Source organism: Pelophylax lessonae, assembly GCF_965119305.1.
Source record: "Pelophylax lessonae genome assembly, chromosome: 1".
NCBI classification, from domain to species: domain Eukaryota; kingdom Metazoa; phylum Chordata; class Amphibia; order Anura; family Ranidae; genus Pelophylax; species Pelophylax lessonae.
Genome location: NC_138768.1, coordinates 543,900,297 through 543,914,785, shown reverse-complemented (window position 1 = coordinate 543,914,785; position 14,489 = coordinate 543,900,297). Strand labels below are relative to the sequence as shown.

The 14,489-nt window shown below is 40.1% G+C and overlaps 1 protein-coding gene across 6 annotated transcripts in view; it reads right to left on the bottom strand.

Moving 5' to 3' along the window:
- Window positions 1-14,489, bottom strand: part of PSD3 (pleckstrin and Sec7 domain containing 3) — a gene marked incomplete at its 5' end in the record, with an annotated part of 867,292 nt that overhangs the window by 50,116 nt on the left and 802,687 nt on the right. For all 6 annotated transcript variants that reach the window (XM_082247748.1, XM_082247749.1, XM_082247750.1 and 3 more), the window contains 2 exons: window positions 5,575-5,719; window positions 8,375-8,532. In XM_082247748.1, the coding sequence (XP_082103874.1) occupies window positions 5,575-5,719; window positions 8,375-8,532 (303 nt within the window). The remainder of the gene's footprint in view (window positions 1-5,574; window positions 5,720-8,374; window positions 8,533-14,489) is intronic.

The window sequence follows — 14,489 nt, the reverse complement described above, 5'->3', positions numbered from 1 at the left end:
CTGACTTAGAAAAAGGGTCCTGTACTACTTTGGGGCAACCTGGAGGCGACTTGCATTGACTTCAATTATATGAAGTCCGTGCAAGTCGCGCCGAAGTCGCGGTGCACGCTGTGCACCGCGACTTCACAGGTCGCCCCACAAAGTCGGATCGCGCCAGTCTGAATGGGCTGTAACACTTTGGAATTGCGGGTGAAATCAGTGGGATTCCAAATCACGTGGTAATCACTAAAAAATGCGTGTTTGGGTGCCATTCATTCTAAACATTATGCCAAACTGTGCAATTTTGTACAGCAATTGCGGCACAACGCGCCCTTAAAAATCACATGAAGCTTGTCACCCAAAAATAAGCAGGAGCTTCTTTGGGGCAACAAATGCACATACGGCAGCTCATTGGAGTTCCCGCTACACGTAAAGTGAATGGGGCCTAACAATGCATCTAGTAAGTCAAGGCATGCAACATGTTACAAAAGGGAATCGAGTTGCTTTTAACGGCAACATATTTTAATTTTACATTACATATATAAATACATTAATTCCTAATAGTGTACAAATGAAATTCAAAACAACATATGCAAAGTGAGAGCTAGAAATTAGAACAGCAGCTAGCACCAAAAAGGTGAATATATAACCTCCAAGAGACTCTATAATATAAAAAATGGGTGTTAGTTTTTATATGTACAAATGAAAGTGCAGAGTTCCATAGCACCATATGTTTATTCCTGGGGCTGCTCTAACCTGATAAAAAGTGAGCAGTGCTTGCTGTGGGTTTCCATACTTTGCACAATATCATTTCTTTTTGCACTACCGAGTTAAAGTGACGATATCCTTATTCTCCAAAAATAATCCATACACATGCACTACCTAATGACCCTGTATGAGATCTTCAATTAAACTGTTTCTGTGTGTAGCACTGCCCCCTAGAGGACTGCTGAAAATTGCACTTTCTGGGTTCCCCTGGGTTACCCATAGCAACAGTCTGTAGAATCGTATCACTTTAGATGCTTGGCTCAGACAATGAACAGTCCAGGGGATTTGGTTTTTGTGTTTTATTTAGAACTGGGATAGGAGAAGGGATGAGTGGAATACTCCAATTATGAACTATGCACAAATCTTGAGGACAACTAGCTGTAGTGTGTGACAAGGCCGCTGCTTCACCTTGTCACTTAAGTGAAGCTAAAGAATATGATCCTGTTATAGTTTCTCTTCAGGGTCCTAACTTGGCACCGCCTTTCTCACTTGCTGTGTATGCTAGCCCCTGTCCACTGACTCTCCACTGGAGTGGCCCCCTTCCTGGGCAGACCCCTGGCAAGCTTCCCAGTACACACGGACACTGTTTTTCCCAAGGTTGTTCTGCCTCCAACTCCACTTGTCAGCATTCACTGGACCTCCTGGCTCAGCACCACACTTTTGGCTCACTGGGCCGACAGCCTGTGACCACCTTCCATACAGACAGGAGGAGCGAAAGCTGTCACCCTCCTCCTGGGACCTGGCTTCCCGCCCAAAGATACCCTGTCACATGTGCCCTTGGCTTTTATAATGTATCCCAGGATGCCCCACTGTTTGTGCCAATCCACTGGGATAGTTACAAAGCCTGTGTGTCACTGGCTGGGTTTCCTCCACTGTCCAACATGCCCCCCAATTGGATACAGCCCAGATGAATCACACATGGGCACATGCAACAGGCATAACTATTGATCAGGCTCCCCTGTTAAGCAGATGGAGCAGGCTATATTTTACCTGCTACTCCCCTGTTAAGCAGGCAGAGCAAACTACTCTCATTCCTAGCACCTATCTAGGAGTGTGCTACATGTGTTTTTCTGCCTCCTTGTAAGATCCTCTGTGAGCGCCCGATCCTCTCCTTTTTCCCTTCACTGCTGTTTGTTTGGGATGAGCGATGCATGATAGTTGTGGTCTTGTGCAATGTCCATAGTCCCTAATCCATCTTGAGAGCAAGCAAAAGAGAGTGGCTGAAAGAGTAGTCAGCCTATGAATGAAAGTCAGATCACAACAGAAAAAAGAAATCTGGAGATTTGGAGAAAGCGGAGAGCAATAGAAGGTACTTTTTTGAGCTAAGAATACATACTTGTATAGAATTTTGTTTTTTAGGTCAGAGATTAGTGTCACTTTAGGACCACAACAGTTATATTCAATAATGCAGATTTCCACACTAAATGAACCAGCATTAACCACTTCCCTACTGGGACATACATGTTAAAATCAGCATTTTGCTGAAAACTTCTTCCAAAAATTAAATTCTGAAACGTATATTTTCTGACAGCAGAGACCCTAGAGAATAAAGTGGTAACCGTTGCAGTTTTTTATCACACGATATTTGCGCAGCCATTTATCAAATGCTAATTTTTAGGAAAAAACATGTTGCATATAAACACAATATAGAATCAATGGTGATTCTAACCTAATGAACAAACTATTCAGTCTCAGGGAGTGTAAGAAGACACGGGGCCAGTGGTTTAACCTTAAACTGTGTAGGGGTTTTTTCACTGTTAGGGTGGTAAGGGTGTGGAACTCACTTCCACAAAAAGTGGTGTCAGTGGGAAGTATTGATAGTTTAAAAAACTCTTAGATGGGCATCTTAGCGAGCACAATATGCAGGGATATGAGACAGGGTAAACTGGATGGACTGGTGTTTTTATTCAACCATACCAACTATGTAATACCATATTTTTTGGAAAACATAAAACATGATGGTGCATCGAGTAAATTGATACCAAACATGTCAAGATTTAAAATTTCACATACCGGTTTATTTAGATGCTTCTTGGCTATAACAGGCAGAGAGTACTGAAATCAGAAGTGACAAAATCTTTGTAGGCAAGGTCATGGGCCCCTGCAGTGGAATGGGGGAGCCCAGTAAAAGCAGTGGGCAGCAGCAGAGGAGGGGGCTCGGTTTACATTGGTGCGATGCGGGGAACCCTGTGAATCCGCTGCGGGTTTCTGCATTGCACCCAACTCGCAGGCAGTTCACACTGCCATATGCTAACCACTGGGAGTGTCAATACAAAGTTATTGACACCGCCAGATCAGTTTGCATATCGCAGTGCGAATGGTCAATTCGGACAGGAAACGGATTGAATCAGTGTGAACACCTATGCGATCCAATTCTGGTGCAGACCAAAAAAAGGGGTCCTGCAGAAGTTTGGTCCGAATGCGATGCAAATTTAGCCATACAATCTAATCTGTATGGCTGAATTTGCATCGCACAGACATCGCATGTGATTTGCACAGCAGTCTTCATGAATCACATGCGATGTCTTCCATCTCACCAATGTGAACCCAGCCTAAGGAAGCTTAAATGTATTCATCAATGAACTTGGTAAAACCTACCTAACAAAAACAAGGTTTAGGCCCATACTGCAAAAATATTTACATAACCTTCAGAGAGCGAAGCTGTTGGAGTTGCTTAGATTCCAGGCACATTACATACATAAACCCAAATGGTGAAAATTTCTACATTTGAAAAAGAACACTTTTCTATGCAACGAGTGGTAGGATGCTCTTTTTAAGCAAATATGTTTTGTATAATTCAATTCTAATGCTGAATTGTACCCTAGGGACAAATAAAATAAACAACTGCGTGAAGCTAATTCTCTAGCATTCCCATATGGAAAAAAACAGTCACAATATTCCTCAACGACCTTCTCATGATTAATCTAATTAATAAAGGAGGTAAAACTGATTATTATAGAAGAAAAAAGTCGAAATTATTGTATAAGTGTAACTAATCACATATTTTAAAGTGGTTTTAAAGGCTGGAATTAAAATAAAATAAAAAACAAACAAAAAAACAAACATTATTACAGCTCTGTGTAATGGTTTTGCACAGAGCAGCCCTGAGCCTCTTCTTTTTGGGTCCCCAACTGATGGTCCTGGCCCCTCCCCCCTGCTGAGTGCCCCCAATCGTTGCCACGTGCTACAGGGGCACTTGAGCAGGCTTGCTCCCAAGCCACGCTCCTGTGAGTGGACATTATCCATTCACACACGGAGCACGGCTTGACCGCCACTCTCTCCTCATTGGCTCACTGGCTGTGATTGACAATGTAAGGAGACAGGGACCTGGGAGAGACCCTACTCTTACAGACATCGCTGGATTGAGATGGGGCTCAGGTAAGTATAGGGGGGGCTGCATCCAGAATATTTTTCCCCCTAATGCATAGAATGCATTAAGGTAAAAAACCTTCTGCCTTTAGAACCACTTTACTGAGGTTTTACTAATCTGGCTATGGTGTTTGAAAGGGCTCCTTCAAAGTTATAGACCCTCTTAATGTGGACAAACCAACAATCTAATATAGGGCATTATTTAAACACATTTTATATTGGTTAGGTATAGTAAAACCAAGACCTTTGAGTTGTAAAGGCCTCCTAAGCGGGGGTGATATAAAACCTACAGCATACGTATCTGTTTTCTGATCCAGAGACCTTCATGTGTAAACTTTGGCAGTACAGTTCCACTTAATAGTGTTCTATAGGGCTGACAACTAATTCTGGCTGCCAGCAGTGCAGCACATTGGGGGAAACATGTCAGGTGCTGAGTTTTACACATAAAGATCTTTAGATTGAGGGGATGGAGATAAATGTAATATATTTAATTATACTATACCTCATACTAGAGTCCCTTACAACCTAGGTCTCCTAATTAAATGAGTAGGGACATCTTAACTTAGACAAACAACAAAAGGGTTGGGGCAAATTAGACCCACGTGTTTTTTTTTCCTTTTTTCCCTTTTTTAAAAATCACACATTTTACTACTATCTTTCAAAAACCCGTTTCCTTTATGAGTTTATTAGGCTATAGATGGGCAGATATTTCTCTAAAAAATGTGGAAAGGCAGCTGCTCTACCCTTAAAGCAATTTGCATGAATGCTACGGCTTGCCCTAACATTCATTGAATAATGATGAGAATGGCACACGTGCAGTACTTTGATCCTTTTTCTTATGAAATCAGGAGATTTTTCAACAAAATAGACAATCCCCCTACACAAAAAAAACTGCTCCTTCAAATGCCAGAAACATTTGTAATTATACTCTTGTGGTCAAAACTCCACTAATCATGAATGCTGCCTAAAACTGTTTCCATCACTTGTTCTTATCAGCCTGTCTGTGGCCAAACAAAGTTTGAGGCTAATCTGTGTTGTGGCAGTCATTGGCTAAAATACATAGTATCAGTAAAAGGCGGTCATTTTTTTACAATTCTATAAAGCTGCAATGAATTCTATTATTCCATAAGCTTTACATTTATCAGTAGCTTGCATTCTTGTGGCAGTACAACAGGAAAAAGTTTCTTCCAATATTCTAGCGTTTTTTTTGTTGAGAAGACCTTTGGGCAGACTGCAACCTACTCTACGCAATTTCGTGAGAGTGGAGGAACAAAGCGAGAATAGTCTAAGCTTCTGATCCAATATTTTCCAATCCAATATTAAGAAAAGCAAGCTTGAAATAGGGGTCGAATTATAAATCCAGAAGCCTTGCCAACAGAAACTATTTAGATTTCCATTTTACCAGTTTTCATAAATTAGCCCAAGCATTCTCTGCTACAGAAGAGTGGTGTTACCAACCTTAGACAGTTTAGTGGTGGTGGCAGGGAGTAATGGGCGGCTGAATTTTTTCTGGGATCCAATAGCTGCTGGGAAAGGTGGAGCAGAAAACACTGCGGCCACACAGTTAATTTTATTAATCCACGACTCCATCTCCTCAGTGCTCCTATAAGACAAAAAAGATCCTTATAACACAACCATACACACTTACTAGCTCAAATTTAAAAACTGCAGGTTTCCTAACCAAGTTTAAGGCTGGATTACAATGTTCCCTGTGCATGCCACGGGTATCGTAATAGACACGTGTAGATGTGGGCTCACAGATTTTCCATTCATCTTTCACACTAAGCTACAGCACATTGATGTAAATCAACCAGGATTTTACCTTGACATGCAATTTCATGGGGCTGCATCAAAACAGAAATGTGTAAATAGGTCCTTAAAGGGTAATTCCACTTTTGCAATTAATTTTGAAGAACCCCACTATTTTCTTATTAATATTCAGGATTTATATAGCGCCAACATTTTGCGCAGTGCTTTACAACTGGATCTTTTGTTTGTATGTCTTTATAATCATTATCCACTTGCCTTCCGGGCCAATTTTGACATTTCTCACATACCTGTTAAGATTACTTAGAACCCCCACACATTATATATTTTGGTAAGCTATAAAAAAATATGTTGCACTGAGTAAATAGATACCAAACATGTCATGATTTAAAATTGTGTACACCAGTGAAATGTCGACAACCTACAGTACCAAAAAATCTCTATAGGTGCCGCTTTAAAAGCCTTTGCTGGTAACCAGTTTAGAGTTAAATGTGAGCTCTGGTGCTAAAATTATTGCTCTTATGATGATGCTTGTGGTGATACCTAGAATGTGGGGTGCAGTCACTGTTTACATATGCATTCGGGACCTATGTGCCCATTTGCACATGTGCCATGGGGGATGGGAGTGATTACAAGGGATGAACAACATTCCTTATCATAACTTGGGCAGTGACAGGTACTTTGAGAAACTATTTTTGAGAAATAAGGGGTCTAGAAGATTCCTGATCCCTCCTCTGCACACCAAGGCAACCAATCAAACATAGATTTGGTTTATTTGGCTGCTTTCCTGGCCAGTACCAGCCAGATAAGCAAAGAACTGATACCAGAAGCGGAAAAATCCTTGTTGCTTCCTGCTTTATTTGTCACAGAGGGGGAGGAATGGGACGGAAGAGCCTAGGAATGATGGCAGACAGTGGCGGGGGGAATGCACCTTCCGAGCATTGTAAAAGTGATCAGGCAGCTGTACAGCTGCTGAGATCACTTTTACCTGAAAGCCAGTCACCGGCTGGAAAATTTGACACCAGCTGCAGCCATCCTGGTATAACCACTTGATTCTGAGGCCAAATATATATATATATATATATATACATACCGCCAAAGAATGGCAAGTGGTTAAAAATCAAAAACTCTGCACAATTTTGAAGTGGGAGAGGAGGGACAAAGTGAGGACAGTCTAAGTTCCCCTTTATTAACAAACAATGCAAAACCCCCAACCCTTGGATTATTTAACCCAGTTTTTAAATCTAGTTTACAGCTGATGAGATATGCCAACACAGCACAGACGGGGTTAATTATAGTCCACAGCCCCCTCCTTAGCAACACATAACAGGGGAAAATGTAAGTTTTTGGAGTTTTTAGAAAATATCAAGAAAAAATGTAGGCGGCCATTTTTATAATTTTTCTTTTTAATTACACTATGTGAATAGGAACACATAACAAATTCAAAATTGTGTTATTCAAATGTGGTTGCAAAAATGAATTACACTTAGTAATACTTGCTATGGGTTACTGCTTCCAGCACATCACCCAAGCCCTTAGTACTTGGCATCAATATTACAAAATGATTATGTGCACAGCTGTAATCGTGTGTCATTTCTAGTATTTCTTTTTTATAAATTAAAATTTTTATGTTTTTTTTGTATAAGACAATACACAGTATACATTTGAAAAAACAATCAACGGATGTCCGCTCATGGTCAGGTAATGCTACATCTTGACGACAACCAATAATGCCATACAATATAGTATAGTACAGCACAGCATAGAAGTCAGTATTGTATACATTTTGACAAACAATATGAACAACATAGTGTAGGAGGAATCTGTACCAAGTGTACCGTACTCTATATTGCAACCAATAAATCTATGCTAAGAATATGACAGTTTCTAGTAGGTTTGCTTCATTTAACAAACATAAAGCATCATGCAAGTATTTTTCATATTTTTATACATAATTGAACACGTATTTATTCACATTTTCTCTACCCGGAAGCTGCAGCATGCCTCAATTGGCCCCGCATACGATGTATATTGGCGTCCTTTCTGTTGTAGCGTGCTTCCTTACAGTTTTACAGGGCAACTGTATTTCTCATCCCACCCTCCAGGAGTGAAGCCTTGGTTCTCCCACCTGCATCCCTTTAAGACCATGCATTTATCTGCCCGTGTCTGTAAATCTAGTGCTTTTGTAGCTGATGTGAAAAAAACGATGGTTACACAACAACTGGCTTAACTGCTAGAGGTGGCAAGGGGGTGAGGGACAGGGATCCTGCACTGTGACTCTCCATTTCCCATTGGCAATACAGCAGAAATGACAAGACATGACACCCCATCGAAAGGGTTACACTGCCAACATAAACTAGCACATGTCCGAAATGTTGTGTGATATCATCTGACATTTACAATACAAAATATTTCTAGGGATTCAAACACAAAGCAGATACAATTTTCACTCAACAGGGATTTGTGCGATTAGCATAATTATTAAACTTACTGTGCTTGAAAGAGGAAAACTCTCCAGTCTGCTGTCTTCAGTTTGAGGACATTGGGTCTCTTCTCATAATCTGTCGCCTTTGAGGCCAAGGCGTGATGCACACTTACAGCATTCTTTAAATCATCTTCAGAAAGAGCCTTCTCTGGCTTGTATTCATCCTGTGTTTTAAAAAGATGGAAGATGTTTCTTAAGCAAATAAGAAGTGAACTGTTGCTATTAAATACACAGTGACTACAAAATATATTTATATAAACTATTCACCTTAAAGTTGGCATGAAACAAAACCAGATTTTTCATTTTTGTTCTTGCAGCAAATTAAAAAAGTAACCAGTTGCTGTAGCAATACAACGCACTTCCTTTTTTTTTTTTTTTTATATATATATATAAATGCCCCCTGTCTTTTTTTCTGAAATACACTATATTACCAAAATTATTGGGACGCCTGCCTTTACACACACATGAACTTTATTGGCATCCCAGTCTTAGTTCGTAGGGTTCAATATTGAGTTGGCCCACCCTTTGGAGCTATAACAGCTTCAACTCTTCTAGGAAGGCTGTCCACAAGGTTTAGGAGTGTGTCTATGGGAATGTTTGACCATTCTTCCAGAAGCGCATTTGTGAAGTCAGGCATTGATGTTGGACCAGAAGGCCTGACTCACAGTCTCCACTCTAATTCACCCAAGAGGTGTTCTATTGGGTTGAGGTCAGGACAGTCAAGTTCCTCCATCCCAAATTTGGTCATCCATGTCTTTATGGACCTTGCTTTGTTTTCTGGTGCACAGTCATGTTGGAACAGGAAGGGGCCATCCCCAGACTGTTCACACAAAGTTGGGAGCATGAAATTGTCCAAAATGTCTTGGTATGCTGATGCTTTAAGAGTTCCCTTCAAGGGAGCTAAGGGGCCAGGCCCAACCCCTGAAAAACAACCGCAAACCATTATCAGCCCTCCACCAAATGATTTGGACCAGTGAACAAAGCAAGGTCCATAAAGACATGGATGAGTGAGTTTGGGGTGGATTCTGTGGGGAAAAAAAAAAAAACACAGTGGACCAACACCAGCAGATGACATGGTTTCCCAAAACATCACGGACTGTGGAAAATGTTGAATTTAATTTGGAAATCAAGGTCCCAGAGTCTGGAGGAAGAGTGGAGAGGTACAGAATCCAAGTTGCATGAGGTCCAGTGTGAAGTTTCCACAGTTCGTGATGATTTGGGGAGCCATGTCATCTGCTGGTATTGGTCCAATGTGTTTTATCAAGTCCAAAGTCAGTGCAGCCCTCTACCAGGAAAATCTAGAGCATATCATGCTTCCCTCTGCTGACAAGCTTTATGGAGATGCTGATTTCATTTTCCAGCAGGACTTGACACCTGCCCACACTGCCAAAAGTATCAATACTTGGTTTATTGATCATGGTATCACTGTGCTTGACTGGCCAGCAAACTAACCTGACCTAAACCCCATAGAGAATCTGTGGGGTATTGTCAAGAGAAAGATTAGAGACAACAGACCAAACAATGTAGATGAGCTAAAGGCCGCTATCAAAGAATCCTGGGCTTCCATAACACCTCTGCAGTGCCACAGGCAGTTCGCCTCCATGCCACACCACATTGATGCAGTCATTCATGCAAAAGGAGCCCTGACCAATATTGAGTGCATACTGTACTGTACATGGACATACCTTTCAGTAAGCCAGCATTTCTGTATTAAAAACCTTTTTTATTGGTCTTATGTAATATTCTAATATTCTGAGATACTGAATTTTGGGTTTTCACTAGCTGTAAGCCATAATCATCACAATTAAAAGAAAAAAATGCTTGAAATATATCACTCTTTATGTAACGCATCTATATAAAATATTGGAGTTTCATTTTTTTAAATTAAATTACTGAAATAAATTGATGATATTCTATGAGATACGCCTGTGTATATATATATATATATATATATATATATATACATACATACATACACACACACATACACACTCTCTTACTGTTATGGTCATTATAAACAATGGGTTTGGGCAGATTCATAATAGTGTATGAAACTGGTAATGCACATGCGTTAATAGATCCGTCTATCCAAAACAAATATTTACATATAGGTTAAACAGCTTCTAAAATAGTGAACTATTCATCAACAGGGATTGGCAAGCACATGCTACATTATCAATGTTTAAAATAATTATGTATTTAAACATCCCTTTTTCACTGTATGTAACATAAAGCATTCAGCATCTGCACAATCAGCCCTGCAGAAGATAATAAGAGATGTACATCAAATGCCAGCTCAGGTTTAAGACCTCTAACAGATGTGTTGACATTCCCTATGAAGCAGGGCAATAATATATATATGGAAGTATGCAAGATTACAACACAAGATGACATCTTAGCAAAGAAAAAGATAAAAAAAAAATCTGCTAGCCCTGTCTGTCTGCCCTTTCTGGATAATAGAACAATAATATACTCCACATTTCTGCACAAGATTTTCAGTAACCCTCTGAGGTTTGCTATAAAAAGCTTAAATTGAAATAAAGGTTCACTGTAATCTAGTACAGCAAGAAAGGCTTTAGAACAATTTACCTATATGAATTTGATGCAAAATACATCTTTAAAACATATACTGTATTTCATACATGTGCCACTGAGAAGTGTGGTAGGAAAGATCAAGACACAGGTCAATGATTTATTGACCATATTTACTTTGTCCTTTACAACACTGACCCATCTCACCTTTCACCTATGAAAGAGGTTTATTTTGTTTAGTCTGTCATGTGCCTGGACCAATAAATCACCATCTTTTGCCTTGAATTCCCAAGAGTTTGCTCATCCTTCTATTTAGAGGGTACTATTGAAAGCCCTACATAAGCATTCACATAGAATCTGTTTATCCTTTTTAACTCTAAAGATCATTTAAAGGGCAGTGTGTTTAGAACCTGTACAGCTATTATTTGTCATGTGCCTAGCTAGTGGGGAATTATTCTCATTGCATTAACCTTCTCATCTATCTAAAAAGCATTTCTAGTGGGAGAAATTAGATTTGATATGTTTACAGGTATTTTCAGTGTAAAATGTCAAAAGTCCAAAAGAATCAAAGAAAAAATAAAATGAAATAGCTGTATTTTTAGGAGAAAAGGGGAAAATAATTTAATTATATCTTGACTGTTAATGATTGTACTTATTACTGGTTTATCAGACCTCAAATGATCAGACCAGCACAAGATAATTTTCTATTGTCAATACACATATAGCATGCAGCTATTTACACCTTCAAAAGTGATAGACTATCAACCTTGGCAGGATTCTAATCTTTGTACTGTCCTTCAGGGCAGAACTCCAGCCCATTTTTGAGTTTTTCACAGAGTGTGAAAGGGTGAGAACCTTTGTCTGGCTTTTATTTTATGGCTGGACTAGGGTGACTTTCCTTCACTTGCTGTCTCAAACACACAACCGGAAGCAGTGAAAATGTGAGGGGAAATCACACTTTTGACAACTGTCAACAGAATAGGTAATCCCAACGTAAGATGCCATCTAAACAAATAGGGTAAATTTGTAACAGTAAAAAAAAATAGCGCTAACGAGCAGGGCCCTCTGATTTCCTCCTGCATCAAATTGTATTGTAACTGTACTGTCTCCCCCCATGTTGTAAAGCTCTGCGCAATCTGTTGGGGCTATATAAATACTGTATACTAATAATAACCTTTGCACACTAACCAGAAGTAGAAGAAAAATCTGTTTTGGGTGCAGTTATACTTTAAAAAATATTGGGAAAACGTCCTTTACTTTTTTCGGACACTACCACTCCTTCCAGACAACTTAGCCAAAATTCAGCGATCTCTCAACCCCTTTTTTTGGACAGCTCTTAGACCCCAACTGAAAGCTTCAACTCTAAGCACACCCACGGCCTGTGTGGACCTAGGAGCCCCCAATGTTAAAGCATACTATAAGGCAGTCATCTTGGACCAAGCAAAACACTGGTGGACTATACACTCAAACACCCCATGGCTTCAACTTGAATCTACAGCAGCAACCTGCACCCTGAACCTGCTACTTGTTGCAACTTGGATGAACACACACACACACTGTTTTTTTTTACCCACATTGAATGCCACTAATAAAACATGGAAGGCTATCTGTCAGACATCTCGAGAGATACATGTCGAAGCACTTCAATGCCTCCCTTTACTTTCCCTGCAACTCCTTTCTCCGGACCTACCAGTTTAACACTGGCACACAGCCGGAATCACAACAATTGGGGACCTATTCCATCTCCAAAGTATCAGGAGCTTCCAAAAAATTCCTTGACCTATTGACTTCCTAGTAAGGACTTTTACATATACCTAACAACTGACATCCTCTCATCCCTACAGATATTTACGAAAACGGCTATCAAGGAAGTGCTTTCATTTTATGCCAAAACCTTGAATAAACCTAAGAGAATATCCCTTCTCTACAATATTTTAACCCGTCCCTCTGCCACAGACAAACCTGCCACTATGACCCTCTGGGAACGCAAATTGCAAATCTCCCACTCCTATGAAGTATGGTATCGCACCCTTCGACTGCCACTTACTCTATCTAAAAATGTCTCCCACTGGGAAAACCTTATGAAAATATACCATAAATGGTATTACACACTGGACAGACTAGCGAACATTTAATCCTCCTACTCTCGAAATGTTGGAGGAATTGCAACGCAACCGGAGATATCTTCCATATCTGGTGGGAATGCCCAATGATACTCCCCTTCTGGAAAGGAGTATCAGCCCTTATTTCTAGTGTGACTAAGTGCATGCAATGTCTTAATCCACAACTGGCTCTCTTTGGTCTAAACCCCCTGCCATGGCCCAAAATCTGCCCTCAAATTACTCATCATATTCTAATCTCAGCACGCATAGTACTAGCTAGGGCATGGAAAAACCCCTCTCTGCCAACCATCACTGCACTAGTTAATACTATTAATGAGCATTGCAATATGGAATACCTCTTCTCCAGAGCACACTTAATAGAAGATAAATTCCACAAACACTGGTCATGGTTAACCCACCCCAGGAGCATTAAACTCTGACAACTATTATAACATTTCCTACTGATACCCCTGGAATTACTAATTATTAAACCCCAACTTTAAGACCAAAGGGAGTTAGAGTGGAGCACATGTCTATGTCAAAATCAGCTGTTTGCTCATATACGATCATTTGACCTCCGACAAAATGCACAATCTCTTTATTCTCTCATCCTACATTCAAACTCTTCATCACTTTCAACTTTTTAGCTTTCTTATACTCTTTCTAGACGGGCATTGTCGCCTTACCCTCCTGGGATGGGTGTTGAATATTATACCTACCACAAAGTTGTTACGTTACAGTTGGTATAATCGTTATTCGCAAGTTCTGACCTTGACTATTGGTTGCTATTGTTTTTGTAACTTTGAAAGTAACAGTCTGTTAATTCTTAAATATGTACATACGTTACTTTGTACTGCTTGCTTTTACTTCTTGTATTAGTGAAAAGAAAACAATAAAAAGGTTTAAAAATGTTTTATTTATTTATTTATTATTATTCAGCACTAGAGACCGTAGCTGGATGCTCTCTAAGGCTCCATGTACACGGGATGCTGGAAATGGCCGTTTAGGAGCAGTTGGGCGTTTTTTTCAGAAGCCCCTGAACCCATCTACATTTTATCTTATCTGTCCATGTACACCAGGTCGTTTACAGTCGTTTGCAGGCAGTTGCGTTCAGGGACTTTTTTTAGAACGCAATTATTTGCGTTCGAACATGTGTTTCCCGGCGTTTCAAATGCAAAAACGCGTCCGAACGCAATGACCCGCGTTTAGCGTTCGCGTTTTTCCATTTTAAAGGGGAATCATTTTTTTGACCTCTAGGAACGGTTCTAAACGCAAACGCCCGCTAAACGCGGGTGCAAACGTGACCTAACGGACGTTTCAAACGTCCTAAAAATTCCAGCATTCAAAGGGACTTTTAACAACGTCCCGTGTACATGGAGCCTAGCAGGATGTACTACTACAGGGATTCCTTTAGTACAGTGAAAATTGAGGTCTCTTCCTGGATGTTATTTCATGTGACAATGTGAGTTTATAAAGAACATTTGTGA